This window comes from Talpa occidentalis, unplaced genomic scaffold (genome assembly GCF_014898055.3).
Source record: "Talpa occidentalis isolate TD23 unplaced genomic scaffold, MPIMG_talOcc4v2.1 talOcc4.2, whole genome shotgun sequence".
In the NCBI taxonomy this organism is placed as follows: Eukaryota; Metazoa; Chordata; class Mammalia; order Eulipotyphla; family Talpidae; genus Talpa; species Talpa occidentalis.
Window position 1 is genome coordinate 140,816,444 of NW_023602073.1, and position 21,403 is coordinate 140,837,846.

General features: G+C 41.3%; 1 protein-coding gene across 2 annotated transcripts in view; it reads left to right on the top strand.

Moving 5' to 3' along the window:
- Positions 1 to 21,403, top strand: part of UST (uronyl 2-sulfotransferase) — a 261,891-nt gene that overhangs the window by 130,543 nt on the left and 109,945 nt on the right. For both annotated transcript variants that reach the window (XM_037520548.2, XM_037520547.2), the window contains exon 3: positions 11,565 to 11,720. In XM_037520548.2, the coding sequence (XP_037376445.1) occupies positions 11,565 to 11,720 (156 nt within the window). The remainder of the gene's footprint in view (positions 1 to 11,564; positions 11,721 to 21,403) is intronic.

Below are 21,403 nucleotides of genomic sequence, written 5' to 3' on the forward strand. Positions count from 1 at the left end.
CTCTTTTCCTCTTCCTACTAGAGAGTGAGATACTGAGGGCAAATTTTATGTCAGTTTAGAAAATATTTTGGGAGATAATGATTTCCTTTCTTTAGCAGTGTTTGGATAGCCTGTGTGTGATAATAATTCCATTGGAAATGGAATTCTTCATGTATGTTAGCGGAAATTTCTGAAAAAGTTGTTTACCCAGCACCATGTAATGAATGAAAACAAATAGGATCCAGCCTGCAGATACTGTGGAAAAGGATCAGCTCTGTGCCAGAGGATTGGGTCTCTATTACATGTCATACTTGTTTAAAATTAATTTGCTTATGAAAAAGTTGTAAAAAAGCCTCCAACACGTAGGCAGTATGACATTTCTTATCTGAGAGAAATTTAAATATCTTATTACCATCTGAAGCTAAAAATAGCTTATGAATTCTAGTTTCTTATTTGGAGTTAATCTTCCAGCTCAAGTTCACCTTGTTGCTAATTCTCCATCTCATTTCAGTGCATGGTGGGGGAGCAGTGTTATTTAATGTAGAAAGAAAATACATTTCCTCTGTCTCCTCCAGTTATCAGCAAATCCATGCCTAGTGGGGGAGGCTGTGGTCTATGGATGGGATGTAACAAGTGAGTAGACCCTTGTCATTGAAAAATGTTCTCTGTCTGTTGCTTATTCTCTTTTCTGCAGTAGAAGGATGGGGTTTTCATCAATGGATGTTTGAAAAATCAGGAATAGGGTTTCTGAATACTAGTCTAGCAGACCCTCCTGGTTGCTCCCACATACCCTTTTCCCCATAGTCTCCTCTTTAGCAGAATCTGACTTTAGGTAGGGTAATCCTATCTCCAGCTCAAGGGTGAATCCTGATTAACTTATGCTTGTCATAGTTGTCAATTTTCTTTGCTAATGGTTCCTTGAGATGTGGACTGGTAGCTTTGACCTAGCCTGGGAAACATGAGGGAACATTTTCTTAGGACCTTCAAGATAAGATTTTCCTGTCTTAAAGGACATACTCAGAAAGATGGTATCTTCTTCCCCTAGACTTGGTCATCCTGCATGTGATGACTGAAGTTGCAGCAGTCACTGTGCAGCATGAGGAGAGCTGGTCTGAGGACAATGCTGACATTCTTAGGATGACAGAACAAGATGGAAGGAAAATATGGAATGAATCTTAAAACCTCCATATCTAAGACTTGTGTTTTAAAAGAGAATATATTTTTCCATTTACTTACTTATTTGTAAATGAATCTATTTTCCTTTTGTTTTCTGTTGCCTAAACACAAAAGCAGCCTTATTGCTATATGGAGGTATGACATGAGGCAATTGTGGACATTCTTTAGCCATGTTTAAGTCAGCTGTTCTTAGATGCTGCAGGTCCTCAATTTTTTTTTTACCCCTTCTTTAACCCAGTGGGCATTGGAGCCAACACTAGCCTAAAGAGCTGATGAATTTCACATGACATATTTTCCTTGCATATTACATGAAACATAATACTCATGAGTGTGAAAAATGCCAATTTTTACATAGCCATTTCAAGCATGGAGGACTAGAATGTTCCTTTTTAATTCAAACCAGCAAGAATTGGGTAGATGAACTCTGGCAAAGGGTGAATGACTGAATTGGGACTGTACTATTACTGGAGGTACCAAGACCAAGCTCAAATGTCAAGTTCTCTGTGAAACCATTCCTGAATTCCCCAGCCAACTTTATCATCCCTTCTCTCTGAACTTGTACCCTGGTATTCATGTCTTTAATGGGACACATGACACATGGTATCAGAGCAAACAGTGCCTGTGTTTGATTCCTATTTGATAGATTATGAGTTCACACATGGTAAGAAACTAGTTATAACCTTTGCCATAGTCACTCATTTAGCAACTCTTTATAGAGTACATACTATGTGCCAGGCACTGAGCAAGGAACTGAAGATACTAGAGAAAGGATGTGCCCTACGGTCATGGAATTTAAAGTCTAATAATTGACAGGGAGATCATCACAGTAATCAACTAATTTCTTGCTGCTAATTTATTGACTGGCCCTCAGTAAAGGCTCAGTAATGGTCTGTGGAATTCAGTTACAGAATCTTCAACATCCCATAGGGTCTCATCCTCCTGGAGACCAGCCTGATTTCATGTTGTAGATGGAAGTGTCAGAGGCAAGAGCCAATGTGCAAACTCTTTCCAAGCCTCTGCTTGCAGTGTGCTCGCCAGTGACTCTCTGGCCAAAGTAAGTTGTGTTATCAGCCCAAGGTTACATTCTGCATGGATTTAGGGGGTGGGATTGTAAGGGTCATTTTATGTGCCAGCCTGCCACACTGTTCCAAATGGTGGGTTACATTATATAAACCTTAAATTTAACCAAGAATTTTAAACAATGATCATTTGGATCCAAGAATAAGTTTCTTGCTATACAGCCACACTCAAGAAAATAAAATTTGATTTAGATGTTTTAAATGGACCATAATAACGTGGTTTGTAAATGACAGTGAATCTAAGTCTTTGGTCTTAAAAATCTTTACTCAGTACTTCGATGAAATATAGGAGATTTGGCAAGCAGCACGGCTATTCCCCTGGCCTTTGTGCTATTTACAATGAAGGTAGTCTTCTCTTGTGGCATTCATAATAAGGGTAATTGACTCACCCCACCAACATTCAGAGGAGACCATTCTAAATTGAATGATTGGCCAATGCCAACAACACCTGCTATAAATTATGAAACTAACAATCAATAATCAACAGTTCTCCCCCATTGCATTATAACAAATGAGTTTTTAGATTGGACTCAGAGTATACATTAACTTTAAAAAAGGAGAAATAAAAAGAAATAAAGCTTAACTTCAGAGCAGACTTGTAAATCTTCAAAGTCCGTATAGACTGAAGTGTCTATGCATGTTTTATTTGGAGATGTGTGTGATTAAGAAGAATGTGTTACAGAACTACATGGAGAGTTAAACTAAGTACATGGATCTGGTAGAAATATTATCTACCTAAAGACATCTGTATAATTCCATATTCTGGTCCAAAAATTAATGTAAAAAGTCAACAAAATTGATTAATAATAGAAATGGAACAACTCTAGACCTAGAACTGATTTGAGGAACATAAGTCCTCCTCTGTTCTTACTGGGAAATCTGCAACTCTCATTCCCAGAGGTTTGTTTAGTGAGGACTTTTGGATCACTGCATACATAGCATGTAAAACAGTGCCAGAAGTGGTAGAATTGGTTCAGATTTACTACATCAACAGGACTTTCAGCTTTTTTTTATCTATTTATACAAGAACCGGGGTACAGGCCAGATGCGCTGGAGGGTGAGAGGATTCACCAGAGACAGAGTGGGGAACAGAACAGGTAGACTGACTGAAATACACTGCTGAGGGGAGCAATGGGCGAGACAGGAGAGGTCTGCCATGCCATGTGGGATTCTTGCCGGCCAGCCGGGATCAAACCTGCACTGCAGAGGCTGCGGACAGCTTCACAGTGCGGCTCTCAACTGCCACCAGAGAGGCCCGACTTTTAGCATTTTTTAAGTCAACAAAAGATATAAGGCACAGACACATGTGCGTATATACACATACCCAGGAGGATGAGGTATAAAAACAGGAGTCCCAAATTCATGTTGGGTTTCTCCATTTTGCTTATAAATACTTTAGAGGTTTAAAGGGCTTGTAGAAGAATGGACAGGAGTCCCAAGCGTCAGTACAGTGGACTACCCTATTTGTTGAACCAAGACCAAGTCCCATACAAACACTGAAATATTCCAGCAAGATGGTTTAGCCTCTCAAATGTTTGCCTCCTTCCCCTCTGCTCGTGTTTCACATATGTCGCCTTCAGGTATGTGGACTTCATTTCTCTTTGCTGTTAAACAAATGAGGATTTGGGCCTCCTTGGTGGCGCAGTGGGATGAGCACAGCACGGTGAAGCTGTGTGCAGCCTCTGCAGCGCAGGTTCGATTCCCAGCCGGCCAGGGAGATTCCCACATGGCGTGGCAGACCTCTCCTGTCGCACTTGCTGCTCCACTCAGCAGTGTATTTTGGTCCATCTGCCTGTTCTGCTCCCTGCTCTGTGTCTGGTGAATACTCTCACCGTCCCGTGCCTCTGGCCTGTACCCCAGCTATTATATAAATAAATAAAAAAAAAATCTTTAAAAAAAAAAGCAAACAAACAAATGAGGATTTCATGGGCTCACTTCTCTATCCACTAAACTGAGGTTTGGGTTTTAGAAGCTAACATACTGTAGGACTGAGATACCCAGTTTATGAACTTCTTCTTGTCCGTGATTTGTATACTTACTAGGAAAAAGAAGCATAAAGAATGTTGCAGAATTAAAAGTCAGTCTGCCTTTTCTTCATATGTGTGTTTTCTTTGAAGTTGCCAATTTGAAGTTTGAAAGTAGTCATCTTCATGTGTTTGGCACTGGTAGCATTCACCCAAGGTCACCTGAAATTTGAGTTTTTAATCAAACTGCAAGTCATTTTTTTTTGCTGAAGAATACTTCAAAGTTCCAGATATGATAGTTTAATCATCACATCCAAAAATTACTTTTGGCTCCTTGTGAAAATTGCTTCTTTGTGTGAGGATTTCATTATAGTATGCAGGGTATTACATTTCTAGGAATAGCATAATGATGTTGTACATTATGGAGATAAGGGCATTAGATAGACCAGAATGGAATAAATATTTCAAGTGCATTCATATAACTCCATGAACATTTGTACGTGTTATGCAACCCTGCCTTAGCATCGTGGGATGTGAACAAGAAGGAGCCTTGAAATCAGAGGGTTAGCAACCCCATTTTACACTTGAGGAAACTTTGGCCCAGAGAAGTCGTTGAAGGTCACCTGTTGACCTAGTTTGGCGAAGGGGAAAACTGTTTCATGACTTTCAGTCCAGGGAACTTTCTCCACTTCACCACAGTTTTATTCCATATTTCTTACATAATATAGCAAATAAGAGTGTTTTAAAAATCTGAGTGCCGAGGAAAAAGTGATAGACTTCCCTTCGAAATTTAGAAGACAACCAAAAGAGCATCCTTTAAAATGACAAATATGACAGTATTGGTTCTAAAGTAACATTTAATAGTATTTTTATCCCAATAGTCTATCTTTTAAATAGATATTTATTAATCATCTGCTATGCATATAACAGTGCCAGTCTCTGGGACAGAATAAAACAGATGGGCTTGTAATGGAGGTATAGCTATTAGTCTTTCTGCAGGTAACATTAGGCATGGCACTGTTTCAGGTAGGAGCAGGGGAAATGAGGAAAGCTTAAGGTTCATATTTGATCAGACTTCTGGGAGAAAATGGCTATGAATAATGAAGATGCAGGGGTGCCATCTGAGAGTGGTGGCTAGAACAGCTTTCTATTCAGCAACTGTGGCATTGATGGAGAAGACAGCCCCTACACGGGGCCTGGAGGTTCCCCCCTCTGGAGAGCTGCCTGTGATTAGAAAGCAGAGATACATCAGAAAACCTGCAATAGCTTGATGGGCAGGAGCCGATGTAAATTCCCACCGAGTTCTAAAAAACACTGCTGGGAGGCGGAAGTCCATACAGGCTTGGTGCTTGGTGAGGATGTTAAAAAAGGGAACAGAGGACCTCCTTGGTAGCGAAGGGGTTAAAGTTTTAGTGCTATCAAGCTGTCACCAGCATGAGTTCGATCCCTAGCCAGGGAGCTAACCCACATGGCACAGCAGACCTCTCTTGTTTTGCCTGTTGCTCCTCTCAGCAGTATATTTCAGTAGATCCACCTCTTTTGTTACCCACTTTGTCTCTGATAAATCCTCTCAACCCCCCACACCTCTAGGCGAACACCCCAGTACTTGTATGCATAAATAAATTAAAAAAAATCTTTTTAAAAAAAGGAATAGAGAGCATAAAGTAACTGCAACTATGGAAAGGAAGATTTATTTCGTGACAAGCCTACAGGGAAGGGGTATGTACAGAAATGCCTAAGATCCCAAGAATCTTGAGCTCCCATGGAGCTAGAATCCATGTTATCAGCACAAATCACCACACTTTTATTTTTTCTGTTTTTTGTATGTATGTATTTGACAGGGAAATATGTAAATATTTAGTCTTAATTTTTAAGGCATCTCCAGGTTTTAGTTTGTTAACAATAATAGACTAAAGTGAGTCATTGAGTAGCTCCAGAAGAAACCATCACTTACTGGGTTATAATCCATTCTTCCCCTTTTACTGATGAGGAATCGAGGCTCAACGGGGTGACGTGACTGGCTCCTAGCTCCAAGGTGTCCTGGGAAACTTCAAAATGTGGATTCACTGAATGGATTTGAGCTGCGTGAAGTCACAGGGCCCATGCCTACAGGAAGTGGGCCTGAGGGCAGGCCTCCCAAACCCTGGCCGGGACTATCCTTCTGCCTGCCCCGTTGATGTGAATGACCGTGAAAGGAGGTGCTGTGAAATCACAATGGGTACTTTTATTCATCAAAGAAAATCAACTCGTCTTCAGCGTGATATTAGCACTGAGCCTAATGCTTTGACAGTGTTTTCTGTAATTGCAGTTAGCCTACCCACTCAGTTACCCAGCCCATCTGATGGCGAAGTAGGCATTCTCTGTAGCGGGAGCATGTTTGTCAGGCTCATTGTAACCTTTAACCATGGGGACCATCGGCAGTTCAGGAAGACCAAGAAAGACAGAGCAGTTACTTTGACCCATATCCCTCCAGCAGTTGGCAGGTGACCTTCTCTCCTACCTTCAACCCACAGGAGACTGCATGGAGCTCTTCAACCCTTAACCCTGGAGGCCAGGTATCCCCTACAGAAGCAACCAAAGGAGTTCTTAGAGCTGGACCCCACCCTCACCCTACACTTCCTGTTGATCTTAGATCTTCCTGTTGATCAGCTGATCTTAGAGTAAGGCCCTGCAATCTGCAGTTTTTAAAGATGTGAAGGTAATTCAAATATACAGCCATTTGGGAGCCACTTCTTGTTACCTGCTTTACTAAATACCATTTTAAGTCCTGTAAAGACTTAAAAGCAGCATTAAAGTTAATTCTTGCAACAAGAACTGTCTCCAGAGTGACTTATAATCATAGACTATGAAAGTCTTGGTCCAGACCAAGTTTGCTTTTTACCTAGAAAGTCTTATTCTCCCCTCCCTAGTTCAAGCCATGGCTAAGCTATGGACAGCGTGGACATCATCTGGTGGTAGTTACTGTTGTGCTCGGATTTTGGAGACTTCTGTTTATTTGGCATGCTCCGTTCAAGCCTGTCAGCCCCTGAGGATTTGTGGCATTTGCAGAACTGACAAGGCAGGCAACGTACATAAATATGTAATTCATGCAGTGACTTATTTTGGAGCTCCCTTCACTTTTACAAATTGGCCATAAAATAGAAACCACAGACATAACATTCATATAACCATGGTTGCCAAGAACGAAGAGTCATGGGGGCAGAAGGAGCTTTCTTTGGATGAGGGGTGTTGGTGTGTACTTCTTTATAGGAGACCCAGAGAAAGAGTGACTATTCAAAATTCTTGCATGCATAATAATAGGAGATAAAGTTGGGGATGGCTTTCTGCCTGGCAATGGAAAATACCAGTCCCTTTCATAATCATTAAGTTGATTGTTTGAGGGCATTCACCTGACGTGATGGACATTTCAAGTGAATTTAGGATTTCATATACATTTTACTCTGACTTACTACATCCTGTTTTCCCCCTTTGCTAGTGGAAGGGGGTCCACAGGACCCAGGCAGCTGGGAAGGGAGGGGAGGGAATGAACGGGGAACTACATCCTTCTACTCATCTTTCCCCATTAGTTGTTGTGCTACTGTAGGCTTCCATTAGCTTCTAGAATGTGTCCTTAGGAAGAAAGAAGGACTAATGGATTCCTGTCAGCTCTACCTGAGCATTTTGGAGACTTGTGGATGAGTAAGAGCTGGTGGGACTGGGCGTGAGAGCTGATAGTTCCAAAAAATAAAAAATAAAAAATTAATGAGGTCGGAAGCCTTTGCAACTTTAAAAAAGGAAACAGTGTCTCTGTCATAGAAGTCAAACTAAAAATCTTTTTCACTCTGATGCCACAGCATACTAGGTGGTGCTTCATGTTAGGGGCCAGGGGCGCGGAGAACTAGTCTGGCGTTGTATGAAACTAGGCTTTTTAGCTTTGTGGCCTTAGAGTCACCAGATGTTCTTTCTGGGTCTCGGTTTTTTCCATCTAAAAATAGTCATGATCTCGACCTCACTGGGTCCTTAGGAGGATGAGAAGACCACAAAGGGAAGCTCTAGCAAGTCAAATGATTGGGAGCTGCTGACGGAGGGCAACAGTGAAGGGGTGAGATGGGTGGATCTTTCTAAACTGCATCTGGACCTTGACTTTCGCTATATCTATGATCTGTGGGCAAGTGGGGGCACCCAGGGGAGTCACTTAGATGCTGTTAATGATGTTTAATTGCTTGATAATTTAAACTCCTAGGAAAATGCACAGCTAGAATGAAGACAGTTATGCTCTTTGACTCAGTATTGTTAACAAGGATTGAAAGCTTTATGCACAGAGCTTAGCACAGGGTCAGGAGTAACCCTCCATAAAAATCACTTCTCCTTTTCACCATCTTTCCGGAAATTACACTTCAAGTTAAAGATGACAGTGAGTCTAAAAGCAGACCTTTTAGAATGGATCTTTCTGTCAGATCAGGAACTAATCAACTTGCTGCTGTTGTTCATTTTATCATCTTATTCAAATCAACCCATTAGTTTAGTCAATGTCCATTGCATTATATAGGCTCTTTTAGAAAATGATTTGAAAGCTCTACTCTAAATTTGAGACAGGTTTATGTTTGTGATGGTGTATGCTGTGTCTTTAAATGTTACAAGACTGATTTTAAAAAGCTCTGGAAACACATTGTTGAGATGTGGAATAATGTGGATGTGGTTGTAGAATGATCTTTAAAGAAATGGTAAAAATGAATCACAGTGGGATGTTCATCTCTCCTTTCTTTTCAAATATGATTGTAGATCAGCTGCAGGAATGACGCAGGGATTTTGTTTTTATGTGCATTCTTTAAAATAACAAATATTTAAAACCATTATTTTGGAGCTTCCCATAAGATTGTAAGGAATTGTAAGGAACACATTTTTAAAAATAACTAACCAATAACCTAAAAGTATCAGCATCTTTAGGTATTAGCAAAAGGAAGTAGAGAGGTACTAGGCCTGCTACTGCGTTAATTATCCAATAAATTCAGGAAAATTAAGTGTTTTCACCTAATGTTTCTTTATAAGTGCCTCAGTGCTTCATTTAAATCTGCACTCTTCTTGTAAAGTACTTACATATGTGACAACTCACATCTTCTGGGTCGTCAATTCTCCCTTGCTGTTCTGTGCTAAGTTAGAAGACGAGGGAAAATGCATTCACCCCAATTCCTGTGCAGTTTATTTCTCCAAAGAAATTAAACTTTGTGTTTCGGTTGGCTTCTCTGTCACAGCCGTCATCCCTACCACAGGCTGGTTATTATGGAAATTTCCAAAAGCCACTACTATCATTACATTAAATATGAAGCCTCGTTCCACCTTTCTGAGTCATGATCTGGTAACTAAGAACCTGAATCATTGCCAGAGAACCAACTTTTGGGGGGTACTCACCAATTGAGCTATAAATAAGTTGACCTATTTCAATAACTATCTTCTTACCCAGATATTTTTTATTACCATTTGGCCTGAAAACTCAGTTGGATTTGAAGATTCTCCTGGTCTCACATTTTAGCTGAATCATTGTGTTAAGGAGTGTTGTAGGGTAAGGAAAAATGTCAGGCTTTTCTGCCCTCCCGCCATCAGGAGAGATGATGGATCCTTGCAGTCCTGAATGCATGCCTGATGGCGGGCACCTGGAATAGGGTGTGGGCATAGGTAGATGGGATTCACCTGGGCTAAGACTGTGCTTTTTAAGGGCGGCGTCATGGGGACGCCAGGAGCAGTAGAAGCCGAAAAGAGAAGAAGAAGCCAAAAGAGAAGAAGCCCAAAGCAGAAGCAGAGAACACCAGAGAGCCCAGATAGAGTGAAGATTTGCTGGGGGCTGGGAGGACTGCCAGCACCCCTGCCTGCCACGTACCCGCTGAACCCTAATAAAAACCTGAAAAACCACTGAGGATTCTGACTCCTCCTTTACCCGGTCTGCGTGGGATCAGAAAACCTGCCCTGTGTCCTGTTCCTGACCTTATAAGTGTTAAACAACATATTAAGTCCCTGAGAGCTTCCAAGAAACCCATCGCTGTGTACTGAGGCCCTGTGTGCACAAGGCATGTTCTAGACCCTGAGAGGAGACACACTGGAAGATACTGGCTGACCCTGAAGAAGTGAGTTGGTACTCGGTAACAAAACACACACACTGGAAGAATTACATCAACATGGCACATGACTGGTTGTTCAGTGAGTGATATAAATATAATACTTTATTCCAATAACAACTAGCCTTATGCTCCAAATTTGTGAAATGCTTCTCTGCATGTAAAATACTTTAGGAAAATAACTAAACCTGTGAAAAAAATTCAAATGACATACCTCAGGCAAGTTGGTACATATTTCTGTTCATACAGCATGACATTCTTTAGCTTTGGGCCTTTGTATGGCCTTCTGTTATGAGTATATACCAAATGAATGAATCAATTATCATTTGTCGATTGTTGCTCACTGCTAAGCATTTGAAATAAAAATAAAATCTTTGTTGGGGATATAAATATTTCATCAACTGTTTCTCACGATAACTTACTGGCCTATATAAAGCTACATAGCCAAAAAGTCCAAAAAATAGAAATAATTCTAATGTCCTTTAGCTGGTGAATATGTAAACAAAATTTTCTATATCTGTACAATATATTATTCAGACATAAACGGACAAAGTATTGTCTCATACTACAACGTGGTTAATTTTGAAGCCATTATGCTAAGTGAAAGAAACCACACACAAGAAGATACATATTTTATTCCATTTATATGAGATATCCTGAATGCTGTAGGAGAAACCTAGAGACAGAAAGTAGATGAATGATATCAAGGTGCAGAGATAGAGAGAAATAGAACGTGAGTGCTAAGGACTGCTAATGGATATGGAGTTTCTTTGGAGAGTGATGAAAATATTGTGGAATTAGATAGCGGTAATGGTTGCACCACTTTGTGAATGTACTAAAACCATTGAATTGTACACTTTCACAAGAGTGAATTTTATCGTGTGTATATTATGTCTTAATTTTAAAATTACTATATGTTCCCTTGATAATGCTACAAATTAAGTTGTCCTAATAAAGCATAATATATCTTGTGAAAGAGTATTATCATCAAGGCACAAATTTATAAATTTTGTCCCAAGAAGAAACGAAAGAAGTATTATGACTGATCTTACTAGATGGTATGAAATGTTACCAGTTTTAAATCTCAGCATAGATAGTGATGTTTTTCTCTAAAGTTATTCTGAAGATAAATCCGAGTTCATCAGTTATGTTCTCTCACTAACTTGAGATAGACCTTTCTCATTTAGGTTAATCAAACATTTTTTGTTCTGAAATCAAGGGATGCAATGGAAGTATCTGAACCAAGGCCTCATTTTTGCCTTCTCGCTCTTTCCCAGGTGCTGCCCTTTCCAAGCCAGGTGGTGTACAACAGAGTAGGCAAGTGTGGAAGCCGCACTGTGGTCTTGCTTCTGAGAATCTTGTCGGAGAAGCATGGATTCAACTTAGTCACATCAGACATTCACAACAAAACCAGGCTTACTAAAAATGAACAAGTAAGTTGTCTTTGTCCATGAATTGTTTCAACTCAATTGTGTAATTAATGGATGCCTTATGGGACATCCTTCAAACTCCTCATGAATAAATACCAGAGCTGCAATTTCATACTGTATTTTGGCCAGAATGGAAGGAAACTTAAGGTTTCTGGAGGAAAGTTTCCCACAGGGATATTTTTATTAAGACTGATGAAGGACAGTGTACACTCATCACTGTCTATCTAAAATTAGCAATCATAGATCTCAAGTAGGTACACCACTGAGCTATGAATAATGCTGATATCCTGGCAGTACAAGTGAGAAAAGTTAATTTTAATACTCTTCCCTTGCATTTTCAAGCAAGTTTCCTAAATTTTTATGGGTAGAATGAAGAGAAAGACCTCTTTGGGACGGGAATCTGATTGGTTGACAGGGGTACCAATTTCCTGCTGTGGTCAGCTCAGGGCCTCCTGTGCGTCCAAAGCAAGCATATTTGGCATATTCAGTGGTAGCAACAGATTCCATTTCGCAGGAACAATTCTGCCCTAATATAACTGACCGACAGGAGTAGACAAGCTACAGCAGAGTAGGGATGTCGCTTGCCAGGAAACTACGAAAGTAGATTCTGCTTCACAGAACGGGGTCGACAGTCTCCATTGAGCTGCCTTGCTAATGTAGAAAATTTAGGTCTACTTCTCTCATAGTTATTTTACAGAGACACAATTGTTAACCTGGTCTCAAAAAATTGTTTCTGTTCATTAGCTACTGAGGAGGGATGAATAGTCATGTTGTAGCGGCAGTACAGGGACGGAGCACAGTCTCTATAACCCAAGCAGGCGGGGTAAGGGAGAAGTCCTGGAGCCCTCGGTGGCTTTTACAAGCTTTTATTGGGATCTACAAGATACACAGCAGGTAGGGGTGCTGGGGAGCTGGGAGGCCTCCCAGCCTCCCAGCCCCCAGCAAATCTTCACTCTGGGCTCTCCGGCTTTCTTTCGTGGACTTATTCTCTGCTCCTCTCGTGGTTCTGCTGGTGTCCCCATGATAATGAAGTCCCATGATCTGCTTCTGCATGTGGGTGATTCAGGAAAGCTAGTGATATGACTTAGTCTAAGCCTTGAGAACTAGATGGACCAATGGATGATGCAAACCCTACTCTGAGAGCAGGGAAATGAGATGAGGTGTCCCAACACAATCAATGAAACAGGCCTTGAGGTGATCGATGAGTTGAGTGATGTCCATCCTCCATGGGGAGGGAATCTGCTTGACTGCATCCACTGATTCAAATGCTGATCTCATCCTGAAACACCCTCCCAGACACACCCAGAAAAAATGTTTCATCTTGGCACCCAGGGGCCACCAAGTTGACACATAAAATGAACCATCATCAGGCCACCCAATCAGTACCTAAGTTTGGGGAATAAAAAAACCACACATGGTTTACTATAAGATTGAGACAATAATTATGGAAATTTCCATCCCTGTCCACTTCTAACATAGACCTCATCTCTGAGGCATTGAAAAACCTCAAAAACAAAGGGAATTTTCAACAGCCTGTCTCTCTTTTTTCCTGGGAGCAAATGCGCTGTTTTTTTTTTAAGACAGTGATGTTGCCAAGAGTACTTGCTTTAAAGATACTATATTTAGTGTCTTCACCAATATGGAGATCAAAATACCTACTCCTTTAAAGCTTCCATTAAATGTCTCTGATGACCAAGTTTAAATATCAATTACCAATCTGTAAAAAATATTTTGAGATTATCTCTTGTAGGTTCTGTAGAAGGCTCTCAAGAGAATATATTTGGTGACATTTCAGAATATCACCTGTTATAAATAACTTTAATAGGGGTAGATTCGCTGTCATTTCCTTATCTGATTAAAGAACTAATATGATAAAGCTGGCTCTGCCTTGTTTGCTAGCTAGAGTAACTATAAATAAATATGCTATTATAATTTTATTATAAATATTGAATTTGATTTTCCTTTGAGCCTGTCTCTGGGTTTGCTTTCCTATGTGTATAAACTTTGCTCAGATCTCAGCTGCCTCATTAAATATAATAGCTCAAGTTTAGTTCCCACTGCTGAAAAGAGTACAAATAACCCAGACAGAGCAAAGCAGTTAAAGTGTTAGACACTGAGGTGTTCAGGAATGCCTTCGAAGAAAGTGTTTCATCTAGAAAGGGTTAAAGACCAAGTCATCTTTCTCCTCTCAAGTAGGGGTTAGTGCTCATCTGTTTGGAATGATTGGCTTGTCTGGAAGCCAGGGAATAGATGAGACAATCTGCTAAGGTTCTTTCCAGTCCTGTGATTCTACGATATATTTATACAACTTGTAGCATAATCTGTGTATAGTATACTTGAGACATTTCTGATTCCTGTGGTCAGGGTGATCGAGAATCTATTTCACTACTTAGTTATTTCAGATTCCTTTTAAATTATAGGGCAGGTTTTTAAAACTTAAGGGAAAGGTAAAGATAAAATAAAAAAAAAAACCCAAATATACATTTTGATGTAAAACAAACATAATGCCAGTGACAGTTGCCTCTGCAGTTAGCTGACCAGCTGTGGCTTGCAAAGAGCCAGGAAACAGACAAGAAAGCAGGCTTGAAGAGTTCAAGAATGTTTAAAGGAACTCTTTTCCTTGTCATGTGTATCCCTTTTACTAAATTCTCCATGTGCATAAAACAAGTGGAGAAAAAAATATTATTTTAACCTAATACATTCCAGAAATAATTCATGGTATGAATAGCTCCTCTTCTTGGTAATTTATTGAAGGGAAAAAGCAACTTAGGAAATGAGTTAAAAGTTATATCCATGGATTCTCAACCTTAAACAGTAGAACTCTGAAAATGTGTTTCCATGGAAACATTGTTCTTTGGAGTGAACAGCAATCCTGCTTCAGGTGCAGGATGAGTTCAGCAGGCTCTGTGGGCTGGCCAGGACTCTGGCCACCGGGCAGAACCATTCCTTTATGAGAAAATGTGCTCCAAGTTCCCAACTACTGACTTACAAATGAACTTTGCAATAGTATCCACTTGCAAGACTGGAATTATCTATACTATTTCATCCATACACAAATACAAAGGCACCTCTCTGGGGCAGAGTCATATTCACTCGTACATTCCCCCTCCCAGAGGAGCTGGTCACACACACACAGAGATACACACACGGATACACACAGAGATACACACACAGACACACTCAGACACACACAGAGACATACAGATAGAGATACACATACAGACACACACAGACACACACTGTCTCACAATACTAACTTATAAACCTTTTTAATGGAATAAGACTGAAGGATTATTAAAAAGGAAAGGGAGTATGAAGACACCAAATGTTACAATGCCTATAAAAATCCCATTACATCTGCCCTGATAGAAATAGAAATACCTTTGAAGTTTATATTTTAAAAACTCTGCCTCAACAGAAGAGCACAGACAACTGCTGCTGGCCAAATGTTGCAGCTTTTGTGTGCATTAGTGTGAACCCGTGATGACATCACTTCTGTTATATGCTCTAATGCCAGATTTCAGCTCATTGGGCAGCTTAGATAATCACTTGGAAAATGGAGTGTGTACACCATTTGAAACATAGAAAACTCTTTTTCCATATGACCTGGTGTGGGTGCCTCTGTTAACGCTCTTTGTTATGTTAATGTTCTGATGCTGCCTTTCAGAACTTCACTCCAAGCACAGCAAAGGTCACAGACACAAGAATTCCAAGTTGTTAGAGGAAATTGTTGGTAGGTGAACTAAAAAGAGAAGGCAAATACTTTTACTATTTTTATTTATATTGAAGCTACAGAGGGTTAACAATTGAAACAGCACCTACTGCTTGCTTATTTTTTATTTCATTTAACTCTTTTAGACCTAAAACTATACTGTTGAGTGGTTCTGATTCCCTACTAATGGATGAGAAAACTAAGACAACAAGCCCATTTGGAAAGCAAAAAGCTTTCCAAATGGGCTGGACTAGAATGACTATCTGTGGCTTCTAGACTTGAACCCAGCCCTCAGACTGCACAGCAGTGTCTCTAGCTGAGCCTTGAGAGACACAGAGCTGCATTGGCCCTTCTGGAGAGTCTGGGGTAGATTCCTGTCCATTCTTTTTTTAATGAAGCCATAGGTGATCCCATAAGACGGAGAGTTCAAAATCTCTGTTAGAACCATTTTCATACCAGCATTTCCCTCAGTGCATTCCTGCAACTCCTAGTCCCCTAAAACACTGAAGCAAATACTCAGAGTTCCGTAAGTTTGGGGAGTACTGCCTGATTATTCCTTTTCTAGGAGATTCACAATGATTATGCACATGTTAGAGACTCAGAATTCTTTCTATTAAAAACAAAAAATTCCATTTAAACTGGCTTCTACCTTAACTTGGTAACTCTATGTGTGTGGTCTCACCTGCATCTCACTTTGGGAGATGCCATACCAGCCTATACTCCTCTATCAGTCATATCAGTGAGGGCTTATATTCACTGTCAAGTTCACCTCTACTCTGACTACATCTATCCAAGCTGTCAGTACCTTGAAATCTACTCAGAGGTTGGAGGAGACAAGTCCTATGCCCGTGCATGCTAGATAGCTCTAGTCTTTTGCTCAAAATAAGTATTCCTGTACAATGTTTTAAACTTCCCTGTCTCTGTTCTCTCCCCCTAGAAGTTCCAAGTCTGGGACTACAAGGCAATGAGTACAGGTGTTTGTATGTTTGGGTGAAAACAAAATCCTCTCAGGGGATCCTCGAGCACAGTTCTAAAGAAGAATCATTATGTGAAATGCCATGCCATCCCTCTCCATGCCACCCCCTCTGCACCACTGCCATTTGAAGAAGGGGCTATAAAATCATTCTGGAGAATAAGGAGGGCTTATAGGAATATGCCTTTTCTACCTTACCATGCCCCACCATCACATGTTATTAGACATTTTTAGACATTTTTCTTTTTATTAAAGTGGATCCACTACTAAGCAAGAAAAATTCCTCTCTCACCTCAGAATCCCTCAAACCTCCAAAGACATCATGTTTTCCCATACATCTTACAAGTGGCATCTCCTGGAAGCTGGCTCATTTATCCCAGGAACCATCTCTTTGCTTAAGACATTGTGGAGAAGTCTCCCTTACAGTGGCCCTGAGGGCTGCCTGGCTTTATATTAGGAGGAAGGCACCAGGACTGCTCCTGCTGGACCCTGCAATCAAACTACAGAAGAGTAGCCGGGTCCAATTCCAGGCCACAGGGATGAGTTCATCCACCTCTACAAATAGATCTTGCCTTGGAATCCTATAGACACAAGCTGAGTCCACTAATAGAAACTTGGTAGAAAGAAGACAAAGAAAAGAGGAAGACGCAACAAAGCCTGGAAAATTAATTCTTCCAGGTGTAGCCCTGAAATTGATTTTCTCTACCCTTGAGGCCCACTCTTTGCTATGCGCAGGTCTTTGCTCCCCCTGGTGGGTTTCTTCTTCATTGCAGGACTGTGCTGCACAGACTACACAGCCATCAGCTGATGGGAGGAGGGTCAGCCTTCTTCCTTCTAGAACTTGGCCAAGCTGGGGAAAGTGGGACAGGTTACCTGATTCTACAGCCACCTCCCAGCCTCTGAGGTTAAAGGGCCCCAGAGTTCTCCTCTGAGCTATTCTGATTGACTTTGATATGTTAAAAACATGTCTTTTCTTTTATTTAAGATGTTTTGAAAAATTATAGGGCATCTTCTTGTTTGTAACACAGGAATTGAGAGCAGAGCGGGGTCAGTGCCGTGGCTGCTGACAGGAAGAAGTCAGTAACAAAGTCTCCTGCTAACTAGCTGTGTTTTCTGCTCTGTCAGCTCAGACAGATTGCAAGCAAAAGATAAAAAAAGACCTCCTGGCATTTCCTTTATAAATTCTGTTTGATTCTTCTTTTAAAAAAAAGAAACTTCATTTCTATCTCATTCTCAGATGCACCATGACTTAACCTCTTCTTTTAGATATCATCTATTACACAGTTATCTTCTTTTAACACAGTGTATTCATTCCCATTCTTATTATAATATACTGTGTTTTCACCTAGAATTCAAACAGTATTCTCTCTGATGCTTTAATGCTTTCATTTTTCATTATTTTAATGCTTTCCCAACTGTTACAACTTTCTGTCAATTCTTAGGCACATCACATGAAAAGTAGAAAAGGCATATCCCTATAAACCTTCTTTATTCTCCAGAATGATTTTGTAGCCCCTTCCTCCCACGGAAGAGGTAATATACAGATCCAATGGCAGTGGTGTGGTGGGGGTGACATGGTGGGGGACGGCATGGCGGGGGCTGGGATGGTGAGGGGTGGGGTGGTGGGGCTGGGATGGTGGGGGTGGGTGGTAGGGGGTGGAGTGTTGGGGCATGGTATGGTAGGGGATGGAATGGTAGGGGGTGAGATGGTGGGGGTGGGATGGTGGGGGATGGGGTGGTGGGGAACGGGGTGGTGGGGCATAGGGTGGTGGCAGATGCCATTATAGGGCATGGGATGGTGTGGGATGACAACTAAGTGACTAAGAACAGGATTCTTGGTGTCAGACAGATTGGAGTTCGATCCTGGCTCTTCCTCCTCCTCCTCCTCACGGTGAGACTATAAGCAAGCTGCAAAGCCCCCATTTCTCTCCTGTCAAGGAAATAACTCACCGAGTCGTCTGAGCTGAAATGACAGCATGTACATAAAAAGCTCTAGGTGCAACATGGAGCCTGGGACACACTGGAAATGGGAGTTTGCTTGGTGTCATTGGGTCCTAGATGTTGTAATGGAGAGACTGTCAGTTCCCGGGACACCAGGATAGTGGATGTATTTGTCTGTCCCAGAGAGGCAAAGTCATTGCTGAGTGATAACTCTGACTTAGTTATCACTTGGCTCCAAGAAGTTTTCTAAAGGGGTTGTCTATTCAACACAGGTGCTTGGGCTTGATCTTCTGGACTTAAATAAATAAAGTCTGGCTCCTGCCCTCTAGGAGTTTACAGTCTGGCTCAAAACTAACACACAAACTCAACTACAACATGATTTTATAAGTGGGCATCCTGGAAAAGTCTCAGAGTGTTTAGGAGGTGAAAGAAGCAACATTATCTCTTACCAAAGATGTGCAAATACATACCCGTGCCCCCCACTTCTGTAGCCAGATGTGCTCCTCCTGCAGCCCCTCCCCAACCTCTGTGAAAGGGCACCATCGTGGCTGAGATGCAAACTAGGGAGCTGCCTTGGCCACTCCCTCTTCTTCCCTTCTGCTGCCAGGGTCAGCAGACTCCTCCCTTATCATACCCGGACTCTCCTTGGCCATACTGCCGTTGGCTGTGTTCAGTCATTCCCTAGCCTCAGAATCTCCTGGAGGGTTTGTTAAAACACAGAATTAATGAATAGATATGTGTACATCTATATGTGTCTATGTATGCACAAATGTATGCAGGCATAATACATGTGTATATGCATAGAACCCTATAGCACTTTCAACAAAAACCCATATAAGGAAGAAACGTATGAACATTCATGATCCCACAAGTAGATAAGCTTGCTGGATGTTTTGAAGAAAAAACAACACCACAGACTGATTGATGGACCCCCTCCCAGAGTTTCTTCCACTTCAGCAGAACATAGAAGTTACCATTAACCAGCACCAGGTCTAGAGAGGGGGGTGCTGATAATGTACACTTCTAACAAGTTTTTAGTTGCTGTCTGTGCTCCCAGAACAATAACTTCATGCCCTCATTATTTCCTGCTGAAATTCGGGTCATCTTAGCTAAGCTTGGCATCTCTGATCTTGACCCTTTTTTTTCATTCTCCACCCTGCTCTCAGATCTGGCAAAAAAAAAAATCCTTTCTGGCTGTGGATTGCCCATAGGATCTTGTCAGAATGCCTCAATTACCCACTCCTGCCTCCCTCTCTAGCCTCACCTGCTGCCTTGCTGGTCCCATGTTCTACCTCTACACTTGGAGTTCCTGGCAGTTTTAATATCCACACTGTTTTGTTTCAACCTTTGCATCTGCTGTCCATACTGTCTGCAAGGCCATAGGTCACTTTCTCGCTGGCTGACTCCTATGGGTCCTTGAAACTCTCGGGATCTCTCCTTTCTGGAAAGTTCACCACTCCATCTACAGGCAGGGAGATGGGCCTCACCTCTGTGCTTTCTGCCCCAGGTGGTTTTCACATGCTTGTACCTGCTTGCTGTTCCACCATGCCCATAAAACTGATCTTCTTGAGAGCACAAATCAGACCTTTCTCTCGTAGCCACAGCCACAGTCCCAGGCAATTCATTGCCCAGTAGCGAGGCAGAGTCAATGCATATTGAGTGAAAGGAGAGATCCAGGAAGGCTATTTGGAACTTTAGTCAGTGTTAGGCACTTAAGTTAGATGTAAAGAGGGGTTAGGGTTTGACCATGCCAAGAGAAGAACTTTCCACAAGGAGCTTGAACCTGAGCATAGATATGGTCAGACTTGGACACGGTGTGAGGAAGAAACAGGGGGTGTCTAGTTTGGCTGGTCATAGGACATGTGGTTTTGAGAGCCAATTGAGGAAGAGAGTGAAGGTGGACTTAATGTGACCTGGCAAGGGATTGGGGGAGTCCAGGGAAGACCCAGATCAAATATGAGAGCATAGAAATTACTGTTAACCAGCACCAGAACTCTTTTTCTATTAAAAGAGAAGGAAGCTGGATAAGGAATAAAGATGATCAAAAGTAGGTTTGGCCATGGTGGACTTGGAAACACCAGTAAGACACATTTTTCCACTGAGTTTATTCATGTTTGGTTGGTTTCCAGGGCCTAGTAAGTGCTTAGTAAATGCTGCATGCGTGAATGAAGAGTGAATGTATGCAGCGAATCAGAATAAAGGCTAGCCATGGCCCTGCATGGGCCAGGAAAAGGAGAGGTAGTGTCTTTGATTATTTTAAGTAATGTCATTGTCACCCATGATGATAAAAGACAGGCTGCTGGTGACAGCAAGAGGACCAGGAGAGAGAAAGCAGGTGACAGACCACAGAGGTTCAGCAGACCACTGCTTGTCCCTGGAAGTGGAGGACACCTAGCATTTGTGAAGATGGTCCAGTGACACCATGAACATAATTTCTTAAACCTGTGTTTGTGGCACTTCTAAAGTGGCTGTGCTATGTGGAGTGCAGTGACAAAATGTAGGAGAGCTGAACTGTGCTATCTGACTTCACTGCAGTAATGCAATAAACATGAGCCTTAGTACCTTTATACTATGTTTAAAGATCCGTCTAGAAAGAGTTAGGCCTTGTCACTTCTAATCCATTTTTCCTTGTGAAATAGACAGCTTTATGATTATTATGACACTGTTCTCAAAATCTAACCACTACTGTTTTTCCATTAAATTTAACACGCTGACATGTGTTTAGCGAATGTGCTATAATGTTGAATATATGAAAGAAATGCTTTCCTTCTGACCTGCTTTTCCAATCTACTTGTACTAGGGGGCTTTCTCATATTACTCTCATGTGTGCAGAGATAGTGGAATAAAAGTCAGAGAGATTAAAGCACTGAATGATCTTTTTATTAATCATACACACAGTGGGTTTATTTTCTAAGCAGTCATCCTTGGAGAGCAGGAGAGCTCTGTGCTTCAAAATTGCAATTCTGTTAGTAGATCCACCAAAAATAAAAATGTACAATGTGACCTAGCAATAAGTTTTATTATGAAAAAAAAAAAGTGTGGGGGCAGGGAAGATAGAGG